The sequence below is a fragment of the Myodes glareolus genome, chromosome 14, assembly GCF_982192425.1.
Source record: "Myodes glareolus chromosome 14, mMyoGla1.1, whole genome shotgun sequence".
Lineage (NCBI taxonomy): Eukaryota > Metazoa > Chordata > Mammalia > Rodentia > Cricetidae > Myodes > Myodes glareolus.
Window position 1 is genome coordinate 8,876,221 of NC_142039.1, and position 13,428 is coordinate 8,889,648.

Genomic DNA, 13,428 nt, shown 5'->3' on the forward strand with positions numbered 1-13,428 from the left:
AGTACTACTCTGATATCATATACTAATATAGTAATAGTTTCAAAATAGGCTTATTGGAATTGTTTCAAGCTCCCAACAGCCTCTCAAGCGTGTGTAACTTGCACTGCAGAGACAGCACAGTGGTTAAGAGCATGCATGAACCACTCTTGCAGAGGAACCAAGTGGGAACCTCAGTTTTGTTCCCAGCACCATCTCAGGTGCTCCAGGGGATCCATTTGAGGGCACCTGCACTCATGCACACACACACACACACACACACACACACACACAGAGAGAGAGAGAGAGAGAGAGAGAGAGAGAGAGAGAGAGAGAGAGAGAGAGAGAGAGGTAGTTGTAAGTTTTTAAAAGGAGTTCAAGCCAGGCATGGTAGCACACGCCTTTAATTCCAGCACTTGGGAAGCAGAGGCAGGCAAGATCTGTGAGAATTTCAGCCAGCCAGGGCTACATAGCACGATTCTCTGTCAGCGGGGTGGGGAAGAAAACCACATGAAAGTTGAGTAAAAGAATAATTTAATCTTACCTTGTGCTCTTAAACTCAATGTTACTATGTTTTTAAAACCATTAAAATAGCCAGCATTGTGGCACACACCTTTAATTTCCACACTCAGGAGGCAGAGGCAGGAGGATCTTTAAGTTTTAAGTAGGAAGAATAGGTGGAAGGTATAATTTATAGATGTTACAGTCTTGGGTTGTTAAGGAGGGAGTTTGTATATTATTTGTGGAGAAAATACAAGTAAATCTGTACTCTATGTGATCTGTGTTGTTCTTGAAGGCTCTGTAATGAGATTTCATTTGTAACTTAATTCATAAAGCTTGCCTGAAGATCAGAGAGTAAAACAGCTACCTGATCAGGCTTACAGACCAGGCAGTGGTGACACACACCTTTAATCCCAGTAGCCAACACTAGTTTACCATAGAAACTGGGCTGTAGTGGTACACGTCTTTAATCCCAGCTCTAGAGAGGAATGTAAGACGGGAGGAGACAGCTCTCAGACACAGTCTCATTCTGAGATTCCTGGAGGCAGGATCGTCATTTTGGACTGAGGTAGAGGTAAGAGTCAGTGGCTGGCTGTTTTGCTTTTCTGACCTTCAGGTTGAATCCCAATTTCTGTCTCTGGGTTTTTATTAATTGTGCTACAAGACTCAGTTCTTTAGATTATTCTATCCTTTTTCTGGCAAATTTGCTTTTTTTTTTTTTTAAGGACTTAACCATACAGTTTTCCTCTAGGTTTACAAGACCTGAGACTTGGGTTTAATGCTCTAAAAATAGACTTCATTTTGAGAAATATTAATCTAGATTGGAGGTGTAGCTCAGCGGCACGGGGCCTGAAAGTAGGTTCATGTTGAGCCTGGCTTGGTAGGTAGGTCTCCTGTAATCTCAGCACTCGGGAGGCTAAGAGGGAAAGATTAAGGAATTCAGGGCAAAGTCCAATCTGGACAGCAAGATCATCTCAAACAACAGAAATCAACAGTGGCTTCCTCCTCGTCCTCCTAACCCTTTTCTTCTTGGTGTGCGTGGGGGAGGGGGAGGCATGTATGCACATGTGTGTGGATATAAGTGTAACACTTACCACCTTGTGTTTGGAGACATCTCACACTGAACCTGAATCTCACTGACATCGACTTAGCTGGTTAGTGTGAGCTTCCTGGTTTCCCCTGTGTCTGCTCCCAGTGCCTAGGACACGTGTGTGCTGCATAGGTTCTACGCGGTATGGGACCCTAACTCAGGTCTCTTGTTTTCACAGCAAGCGCTTCTCTCCATCCCCCCAAAGCTACATTTGAAAACAAAGAACAAAAGTTATGCAATATTGAGCAGCTTAAGTCCATTCCCCTCACCTTACTATCTCCTCTGGGTAACAGCTGTTAATATTGTTGATGTATTCTTGGAGGAGGGAACCAGGTTCCGCCTTTATCTCTTGGATCTTTTTAAGTCCACCGCTCGTTACAAAAAGCCGGCGGGCTTTGCTGTCGTGAGGCAGCACCTTAGACAGAGAAACAGATAAAAACATCATCTTTACTTTCCTAAGTTAGATTGTTTATCTTTAAAAGCAATATTGTATCAGAAGTAATGTAGAAGAGAATTTATGTTCAGCACATCACCTATAAACTAAAGGGCTGGAAGTGAAATACATTCTTTTCAAATTACTTTAACCTTTATGCTATAGAGACAGAATAAAGCAGGGAAATGAGCAAAGCTGGCGGATCCACTCACACCGAAAACATGAATCTGAGGTCTCCCCGCTATCAAAAACAGTGAAGCCAAGCTCCTTAGCAAGGCAGGGAGGTCCTCTGCCATCATCTCTTAAATGAATCTTCAGTCTCCAGACTCTGACCTCTCCATCCTTGTCTCCTGAACATCAGAGCGTGCACACTATGTCATCAGCTGTTTCCCAATGAGGAAATGTCCTCTTGCTGCTTAACTCTTTCTCGTTGTTTAATACTCAGCTCCCATTTTACTTCCTTTAAGGAAATACAGGTTGGGTATGGTGGCATACACCTATCTCAGCAGGCAAAGTCCAGAGGATCATGAACTGGGCAGATTATGAACTGGAGGTCTACCCAGGCTACACAATGATATCCTGTCTTTGAAAAACTAAGGTAGTTCAATGATAAGAATATTTGGCAAGCATGCACAAGTCCCTGGGTTTGATCTCCTGCGCTGGAGACAGAGATGGGAGATAAAAGGAAGAAGGGAAGGGAGAGGGAAGGAGGTGGAGGAAATGACCTGGTTTACAATAGCACGAAAGTTGACTATCCAACTGAGTTTGTCTTCTTCCATTAACTTGGGAAAATTTAGTTGGCTTTAAACATGTGAATGTTTGCTTTGTTTGTTTGTCTGTTTGTTTATTTATTATTGTGGGTGGGCATGTGCGCTACAACATGCTTGTGCACCTCAGAGAACAAGCCCGTAGAGTTAGTTCTCTCTTTCCACCTTTACACAGGCTCCAGGGATTGAACTCAGACCAAGCCTGCTGGCAAATGCCTGTACTTTTTCATCAGCCCCAATGTGGGGTGCTGTTTTAACATTTATCAGTTTGTGCTGTGGGGGTGCTCATGCCATAGTACACTCGTGGAAGTTGGAAAATGACTCTCAGTTCACCAGGTGGGCTCCTGATTACACTCAGATCGTCAGGTCTGGAGGAAGCACCTTTGCCTGCTGAGCCACGACACTGGGCCCAAATGTCCTGTTTCTTAAAAACAGAATTTTGCTTGGTTTTGTTTCCATATTTTGGTATTTTTAAGTACCTTAGCTTTAATTAAGCTCTTAACATATGCTATCTCATAACCTCTACAACAGTATCTGGAGTAAGTGTTCTTGCTCCTGTCTTCTGTGTAATAATCTCCAGTTTAGAGAGGTCAGAGCTCTCCTGAGGGGTAGAGCTTTAACCTGAAACATGATTCAGTGGCAGAGCCAGCTGCTGTGTGTGGCCTTCGGTGCCATGCCCAGCTCCAAACACGAACCAAAAGAGGTAAAGAGACAGAACTGAGCCTACACACATAAACACTCTGGCGCATGTCTTATGCAAATGACATTTTATTTCTTTCTTGTTTGTTTGTTTTGTTTGCTTCCTGCTTATTTTTGAGATGGGTCTTACTTTATAACCTGGCTGGTCTGGAAATCTCTGTACAGATCAGGCTGGCCTCAAATTCCAGAGCCTATGTTTTAATTCAGACTTGCCGAGTTCAGTTTCGACAGTTCCCAACAGCTGAGGGGCACCGTCCCGATTGCCAATGGCCATAACACAGTCATTCTCTTCAGTCCTTGCTGTCAGAATCTGCCTTGGTGGCTGTGCACTTCGGCAGCTTGACCTTTCTACACTGCAATCAATCTGCAATGATCTATGAAATATGACAGTTATATTTGTTTACATTGTTCATAAGAAGACTGTGCACCAAATAACTGAGGGTATCTCCAGCACATACAGAGTTTCAAAGACTTTTCTCTTTCTCGTTCTTAAGATGTTTGCTATGTTCCTCGACTAAAAGTGAGACTAAAGGACACAGGAAATTAATAAAAGATAAGTTTCAGCAGAAATCATCTATATTATAAGGATTTTACTGTGTTGGCATAATACCGCCTTTTTATACAGTTTAAGAAGACACTACAGGGCTTGGGAACTGTATGAAGGATGAAGAATTTCATTTATCTGTGAGTTTTATTAACCTATGTTACCTGTGTCAATTGAGATTGAGGAGAGTTGAGACTTAAATAGTAAAACCCAGACCAAATTTTACAGAAGCAGAAAAACAAGCTGGCAAATCACTTCATTTTCTTCCCTGTTTCCAGGCTATGAGAGCATTTCTTACCTTGCTGAACTGTCCAGCCACATACTTCAGGATATTGGGAGGTGCATCATAGAGAAACGGCTCGAGAGCTGGGAGGTAGGTGCATTTTTGTATGATATTCTTGATGGCCCTTTTACTCTATTGAAATACAAAGCAGAACGCATACAAAGCTTGGCAATTCATGTCTCATATTCCTGAATTTTGAAAATGAAATCAGTTTCTTGCAGTTGTTTCATTTGTAAAGAGTTTTCTGAAGAACTTCACAGCTGAGCCATCTCCCCAGCCCTGTATATCCTATGTTTTAAGTCAGATATGCAGGGTACAGTTTCCCAAATTCCCGACAGCTAAGGAGCTGTTGTGACTGGCTTTGTTGTCACTTTTATCGGTTGTCTTCTGTTAAACTTGAAACCATGCAGTGAGCTGCTGAGCTCTTAAATACATATCACAACCCATCAAAACTGGGTTCAGCAGTATTGTGTTCAGCAGAACTGTCATAATCTTTGCGCTATCAGTAAATGATCTCTTGAATTTTAGGTTTTCTTTAGCGATCCAGACTAAGAACTCTTACACATCCTTATCTCCTGACACATTTGACCAAAACCATTGCTGCATAGGTTAAATAAAGAATGTACGATTGTAGCCCACAAGTAGTGTAGATTAGGAGCAAACCCCCAGCTTCTAACACACCTGATTATACCATTCCTTTGTAAACCATCTTAAGACCATGATGACCTTAGCAGACCAAGAAATTTAATTTAGCTGCCATTGCTGACAAGGTTAAAATAGCTGTAATAGTACAGATTATATCAATTGCACCTCACCGACAGCCCTACCCTAACTCTGATCATTCAAGTTGATGATGTACAATCAAGAGTTCTAAAAAGCAATCTAATGACCTCAGAAGCTCATGGAACTTTCTATTCTCAATTTGAAAAATATACACTTAGTTTATAACTATTCTCTTAGATAGGAATAGATATTATGATAATAATCAACATAATAATATTATTAATAATAATTTCATGGCTAGCATGAAAGAAACATTAGTTAAGGTTTTGCTTACCTGCCGACGTCTGAGCTGTAATAATAACAGACAAAGGAGCCAGTTTAAAAGTGAGCAGGGCTTCTACAGCTCAGAAGCACAGGCTTGCCTAACATGTGAGAAGCCCTGAGACTGATTTTATTAATAATAAAATGAATAAAGGGTCAAAGAATGCACATAAACAGCCAGAGCATATATGAAAATATTTTCAGCACTATGGGCCATTAGGCACATCAAAAGTACACATTAGGATAGCTGCAGTAAAAATAGAATGAAGGAATAAAATTCATTCACAAGAATGTGCAAAACTTGGAACCTCCTACACTGCTGGTGGAGGTAAGGCGGTGCGGTTGTGTAAGAAAATGGTCCAATAGCTCTCAACATCTTAGAGCATTTCCAGTGGTCGAGCGATTTCACCTATGGAAATAAACCCAAAAGAAATGCAGACATGTGTCCAGCTAGAGACAGCCTCAGCAGGAAAAGGTGCCTGCTGCTCAAAACCAGCCCTGGATTTGATCCCTAGATGGAAGGAAAGAACCAACTCCAAAGAACTGGCCTCTGACCTCCACATTCAACCATGGCACACATGTCCATGCATATACATCATGTACACACATACATATGTACACCCATGTAGTGATATTTTGTTTATGATTTAACAAATACAGCTGAGAGGTCAGGGAATCAATGCAGCCAGCCACTAGAGAGATAAAAAAGGGGAAATGTAGTGATATTTTGTTTGTGTTTTAACAAAGAAAGCTTGCCTGAAGATTAAAGTACAGAGCTAAACCGCTAGAGACCAGGCAGCAGTGGCTCACACCTTTAATCTCAGGACTCAGGAGACAGAGGCAGAGGGATCTCTGTTAGTTCAAGACTACCCTGAACTACATGAGATTGAATCTGTCTAAAAGAGAAACAGAGCTCACACAAAGGTGATCCCAGCACTCGGGCTCCCACACCTTTAATCCCAGCACTCGGGAGGTAGAAACAGGAGGGATGTGACTGGGCAGAGAATGTAAGGCGGGGCGGGACAGGAGCAGTTGCAGTCTGAGGTTTGGTAAAGACTGTTGCGGCTCAAGGATATAGCCTGAGGTACCGTCTGAAGCAGTCTGAGACCAGGATCGCCCCTTTGGTCTCAGCATTGGTGAGGTAAAGATCTCTCTGGTGACTGGTTACACTGCTTCTCTGACCTCTCAGCTGTATTTGTTAAATCATAAACAAGATATCACTACACACATAAATGCATACATGTACTAAACCACTAGGCCTAGCTGTAAGCCGTTCTTGTTTTGTTTTGTTTTGTTTTTTGAAACAGTTTTTTTCTGTGTAACAGTCCTGACTGTCCTGGAGCTCACTTTGTAGATCAGGCTGGTCTCAAACTCACAGAGATCCACCTGCCTCTGCCTCCCAAGTGCTGGGACTAAAGGCATGCACAGCCATCACTTGGCACAAACCATTATTTTGATCTGGAAAATCTTGCAACTACTAAGAAAAATCTTACTCTTGAAAATCGTTTTGTAGAAACTTAGCATGTAATAACAGATAAAGAAACTCACTTCCATGAAGCTTGGGGACTTTCTTGTCATCCAAGTTACAATCAGCGACTATGTTTCACTGTTCCTTCATTTACCATCTTATTAAATTTGTATGCACTTTACTATTAATTTTATTTGGGGTTTTAATTACATTTGTTTACTTATCTTCTGTGGAATGTGAGTTGTGCCTGCAGCAAGTGTATAGGGTTCAGTAGGTGACATGGCCAAGTCAGTCTGTTCTGCTATGTGAGTTCCAGGGATTAACTCAGGTCATGGGTTAGCGGTGGTCACCTTTACTCACTGAGCTGTCCAGCTGGCCATGTTCACTTTGTTCTCAATTACTGTCTCAGCGGTAAACTTCCCCCAGCAGCTCAAAGACCTTCATATTTTCTTAATACGTATGCTATAAAATATCCTTTCTTTAAAATGATAAAATTATTAAATAGTCCATCCTACTTTCTGTGTGTGTTCCCTGAATCACCCTGACTGTCAGTAATAATTTTCTTAGAAATTTGCCTTTTAAAAATGCACAATTCAAAAATTTTAGTTTGGTGAATCTTCTACACATTTTTAAAAGAAACAAGACAAAGAATTAAAAGATCAGACATCCTTGAAGTTAGGAGAAGCAAATTATAGCTTCAAGAATATTCCCTTACTGGTTATATCTTTAAAAAGCAACTTAAATTCTTTTTGACTCTGTTTTTTAAAGCAAAAGAGAAAAGCACTCTCCGGAGAATCTAAATTCAAAAATCCTGTTATTACTCCATTCATATTTCATAGAAAATGTCAACAGCAATAAAGAGTGTAAAAACTTGACATTCGCTTTACAACCAAGTTTTTATCTGTACAAAAGTTTCTTGAAAATTTATCCCTAACTGTGGGGATAGGGGAACAGGTTACCCATTCTTCTGGAGGATTTGCATTTCCTGACTCAGAAAAGCGACACAGTCCACCGGAAAAATCAAAACATTTAAACCACATATTTTAAAGAATAAGTCGGCGTCTACGCAATCGCCCCAAGTCTGTTCAGAGCAATACTTACTTTCACCTGCAGGTCCTCGGAGCTCTCTGTGGACATGTACAAAGCCAGCAGCACTGGCAACACGTCGGTGATAGCAACGGCCCGCGCGTGCTCCGGAGTGTGTCTCCCGACCTGTCCTAGGGCCCAGGCAGCCGCAGCTTTAATATGATCTTCAGGTTCCTCTGACAGGCAGGCTGACAACTGGGGCACACCCTGCAGCGGGGATCAAAAGAGCAAAAGCTCTGAATCTAGAGCGGGATTAAAGAGTTCTCTCTGTCTCTCTGGCATTAGAAGAAATCATTTCAGCCTTGATCTCTTTTTTTTTTCCTCCTAAATGGTTCAATAAATGTGCTCATCACAAGGGCGGTCACTTCTTAAGTCAATAAAATGACTAGAACTAAATTGCCTTAATTACCTGTAACAATCTACCTTAAATAAGAATGTCTCTACTAGCTTCTACCCCCCCCCCCAAACAGAGGAACATTTAAGCAAACAATAGAGATGCCTCAGACCAGGCAAGACCAGATTCCATGGTGACAAACTTAAAATTTATTTTCCTTCATTTAAAAAGTGAAGACTGAGGATAGCCCTCAGTTCAACCCTCAGCAACATACGCACTCCAGCTATAGTAATCTAAAATAAAATAACTGCAACAAACTAAAACTCAAATGAGTATGCGCAAGAATCCACTCTAAGTGCCTTTTACATGGAACGCCCCCACTAATATCTTTCCTGAAGTATACACACTTTTCCAGTAGTCTTGGTCAACTTTATAACGCCGTTCTGTTACCTTCACTGGCTGACTAGGACCAGGTTGCTTTGGTTACACAGGTGCAAATGTGTACATTGTTCATTTTAGACTCTAATTTTGGTTAAGCAATAAAAAGACCATCAAAAGGCCTCAAAAAATCAGTTTATAGACCTAAGGAAGAATCAAATAAACATATCAAACTTTAATTCCAGATTTTGTAGAGGCATAATTGTAAGTAGTTTGAGACAATAGTAATTATTTCAAATTTAGTACTGCAAGAACTGGTATCACATGTTGATGCTGTGTGACAAAGGTCAAGACCATCACATGTGCCTTCCCCGTGGCCTTTTAATCTGCTTTTCCTTATCTTTTTTCTTTCTTTTTGCCCCTTTTGAATCAGTTTGGTGAAATTTACCATGTTTCCTTATCTGTCCCATTCAAAGTACAAAAATGGTGTATCCAAAATACAAAAAGCCAGACCTGCTAAGGCTGGAGTAACCCTGGAAAGGTTATATATATAAGGTTGTGTATGGATATATACACAAGCTTGAGGGAGAAGGGAGAGGGAAGAGGACAGCAGATGACCCTCATAGCCTGTCCCATGCTCCCTATTATTGATCCCACCAACTGTGAATACTCAGACGAGACCCGGAGCATAAATGTGCTTCAGAGGTAAAGTGCCATAAATGGTAGACATTATTAACTGGTTCCTGAAGCACTTCAGAGGACAAGGAGAAAAGGCCTCACTGCTGTGTGGTGTGCTTCAGACACTGGGAGAGACTGGCGACAGTGCTCCACCAAAGAAGGGGACAGTGTCCTGGCCAGACTCAAAAGGATGTAGAGGATGCTCAAGCAACTGCCGCTGCGCTTCATCATTCTGATGGGGCATCTTCCTGACAAAGGAGCCAAGGATCAAAACCCAGACACATACATCCCTAACGACCCCTCCAGAGCACCGGGACTGCCCCAGCCGCTGCTGCAGTCTGGAGCGACAGAACAAAAGAAAGGCAGGGTGAGAGCTCAGCACTGCAGAACATCGCTGTGGAATAGGCAGAAAATCAAGATCTAGGGCTCCTTTGTATTCTGAGGATAAGCAAGTGAAGGAAGATTCCCATTTCTGTTTAACAAACAGCAGCAGGTTTTCTATGGCGATAAGAGCCCTACCCCCTAGAGGGCTGCCACACACAGTGTGAGCACATGGTCTTTGAAGGGCTCCTCAGGAAATCCATATCTATATACCAACATATTTTGTGAGCACCTACTATGGGCCAAGGCTCACTACAGGGTGGATTCATACAAAGCTGTAATTGAGAACATGAAGCAACAAAAATGCTGCCATCTGCTGTGCCCTCTGACTGTCTAAATGACTACGCCTGAAAGAGAAATAGCCAGAACCATCTCCTTATCCAAATGCCAGGAGCCGGAGGAATACACAGGCCTTAGGGAGGTGCATGGAAGTGATAAATAGGCAAATCACTTCATGATGTTTTTTTCTATAGTGTGCTTTTGCATGTGTGCACAATGAATCCTTCAAGATATGTATATTATACATAATGTACTATATAAAGACAGATTACAGTGATGTTCAAAAAAGTTGATATTAGATATGGAAATCTGTACATTTCCTGTAACTCACACCTTTTGTCAAAGATCCCCCTGGAAAACAAACCAATAAACACAGACAGCGGTAAAACAACTGAACACATTCAGGCATTTCTTTCACTGTGTCCAGTTACGTTTCCTGTTTGGTGTCAGCCTACGGCTGTCTCAGGCCATCCTACCACAATGTCTAGGAGAAATGAAGCAAGCACCAACCTTGGAGATGATCACTGCCATTGCCAGGTTTTCGGAATGAGCAGCCACGTAACCGAGCATCATGATGCCGGGCAGCCGTATGTTCCCTTTGCAGGACTCAAGGCAGTCGATCACTGCAGCCACACCTCCTGCATTAACGATCAGCTGTGAAAGCTGAAAGAAAAGAAAAAGGCCCCAGGCAGCACAAGATGGTCTTTTAATAGGATTTGGCCACACTTGATGTAGGACTTAAAAATATCTGGTAAAAATCGAAATACCATTCAAAGAGATTACTGCATTTATTAAAGAAATGTTCAAGTATAATAATCCTACGATTTCAAATGTTCAAGTATAATAATCCTGTTATTTCAAATGCTCAAATATTCATAATGGAAAGGTTTGTTCTATGGTTTAAAAAAATTACATAACTTTTATTCCTATTGTAATGAATTTCAAAATCCCTCACTTAGAAACTAGGCTGAGGGCTAATTCATAACTGGCTAGCTACAGAAGTGCCCAATCATGATGCCTTAGTTTAAAGATGAATCAATGCCCAAAGACATCAGACTTAACGTCTGACCTAATTTTACCTCGCACACCAACAGTGATTACTAGCTGGGTGCACTTCGGTTCTTGAGAAAAATCTCAACTACATATAAGTATTGGATGAAATAAAAATGAGGGCGTCAACATGGAATAAAGTGAAAATAGATTAGTCAAAATAGGCACAGAAAAAGTCATCGCAACCTCAAAATCGACACAGGCTTGCTTTGCCTCCCTTTCTTTCACATCAAAAAGCTCAGAGCAGAAAATCATATTACAGCAGCTAGCTATCAGAGAGTCACAGTAGGCCAGAGAGCCTCTGTGGTCTGTCCCAACCTACAGATGCAATATCGTTCTCGCTGCTCCCAGCTGTCATAAAATGATAAGGATAACAGAGGTTCCAAGTCCCCACAACCCAGAAATGGAAAGCTATCAATGACTAGAAACTGACTTTCAGACTCGAATGTCATTAATACAATTCAGTGGTTCTGAAATGGAGGTGATTTTGCACCCTAGAGAATGTCTGACAATGTGTGGAGTCAGTTTTTATTGCCACTGCTGGGGGGCGGGGACAGCAGTGATGCCATTGAGTGGGCAGAGCCCAGGAACACTGGTGAGCATCCGCTCTACCAAGTACAGACTGTCACATCATCCAAAGCGTCTGCGTGCTGAGGACAGGGAGCAATGACCTAGTCAGATGGAGTGGAGCAAGCCTCAGAACAAATAAAACAAATTGGGGTTTTATTTAAAAACTTGACACCAAGTGTAACTGTTCCGTGGAGACCGCGTTTTTGTTTTGCTTGCTTTACCTCGGGTGTGTGCTTAGCGATCTCTCTAATTAAAGTGCAAGCATTTTTCTTCACGTATTCATCTTTGTCCTTCAGACAGGTGAGAACAACCGGGAAAATCTCTGCTTCAACAACCATCTCTGCTAGGTCCACCGAGTGCTTTGCAATGTGACTGAGAGCAGAAAGGACCTGGTGCTGATAAGCAGAAAAATAAGTCAAACAAAACATCATATAGAGTCCACTGGCCCACCTCGGAGCTCAGGTGTAACTTAAACAGCTTTATAATATCCATATTTCTTTATGAGGAAAAAAGAGCTATATAGATATTTAGCACAATCTAAGGTTTCTGAGCACTGGGACTTTCACATATTAGTCACAAACTTAATTTTTTAGATTTCCCCATTAATTCTCTACGGAGTACTTTAAAACCTTTTACCAGTGATTAAAATGTAGGACCTTCAGGTGTTAAAAAAAACTTCTTAATTACACCGTACATAGATTGCTAATTTATGGTATGTGTGGTATGTATTACAATAACAAGCAGAATTAATGTCTTTATCATATGATGTTGGTACCATCTCAAAGAACTTGTCATCACTTAGCTAACATTAACAATTAATATATGTATATATATATATATATATATTTGTATAATTGGTAGATTTAAAAAGCTAACAGAGGACTAATAAACATGAAAATTTCATAGGAAATTCAAATATTCTAGTGATGGGCTAGAAAATCTTTATGGTCTTGTTTTCAGTCTAAGACGCTCCTAACTGAGCTATTTTGGTTAGGCCAATGCCTTATTTTAATTATTAATGTTAGCATTAATGCTACTTGGAATCTTCAGAATTGTACACAAATTTCCAAAAAAACACCTTAAATGTGACACCCAAAGCATTATTTCCACGTGCTAAAGGACCCAAGACACGATGTATTTGTATCTGCTTTCAGCTGTATCTGTTAATTGTTTTTCTCTGTAACATTAGTCTGTACACAGCTTCATTTTCTTGGATTGTTAAGACTGCTGGCTTGTCTGTTGTCTCTTGACCTCAGTTTTAAATACCTTCAATTTTTCATCAGGGTTGAGGATCATCTGGGCTAAGTGAGCAATCGCTCCGACGTCCACCACCGTCTGTGCTAACTCTGGAGAATGCTTTGAAATATCGCTGAGGGCCGAGGCGGCAATCCTTTTCAAAGCCGTTTCCGGCTCCTGGATACACAGCACTAAAAGAGGAACGGCTCCCGCATCCACCACAGCTTGTGACAGTTCTGTGGGTCCAAGAAAAGGAATTAAGTGAGTATGGGTGACTGACCCTTGTGCAAGCCATCTTTCACCCTGACAGATACAGCAAAGAAAAAAGGGGAGGGTGTACTTCACTCTCTCGACATCTGCATTTCAAATCAGCCTTTCTGGTTTCATAAACCATGTGGACCAATCCCGAGCTGAGAAGAACACAGGTCAATAGACGGGCCTCCATTTACACGAACACATTTGAGGTAGATTAGGCTGAAACGGCCTGTTATCCTTTTTTTTTTTTTAAGAGAGTAAGCAGATGTCAGCTGTTTAAGCTCTGGCAATTCTGCACTTCTCAATAGGCCAGCATTTTATGCATGGTTTACAATAACAGAGAAAATTAAAGTACCAAAAATTTACCAACCACACT

The 13,428-nt window shown here is 41.3% G+C and overlaps 1 protein-coding gene across 2 annotated transcripts in view; it reads right to left on the minus strand.

The window, feature by feature from the left end:
- The window catches only part of Spag6 (sperm associated antigen 6), a 57,497-nt gene that overhangs the window by 8,047 nt on the left and 36,022 nt on the right, over nt 1-13,428 (minus strand). For both annotated transcript variants that reach the window (XM_048461054.3, XM_048461053.3), the window contains exons 5-10: nt 12,828-13,033; nt 11,783-11,956; nt 10,452-10,604; nt 7,907-8,098; nt 4,309-4,425; nt 1,837-1,982 (exon numbers count right to left, since the gene is read on the minus strand). In XM_048461054.3, the coding sequence (XP_048317011.1) occupies nt 1,837-1,982; nt 4,309-4,425; nt 7,907-8,098; nt 10,452-10,604; nt 11,783-11,956; nt 12,828-13,033 (988 nt within the window). The remainder of the gene's footprint in view (nt 1-1,836; nt 1,983-4,308; nt 4,426-7,906; nt 8,099-10,451; nt 10,605-11,782; nt 11,957-12,827; nt 13,034-13,428) is intronic.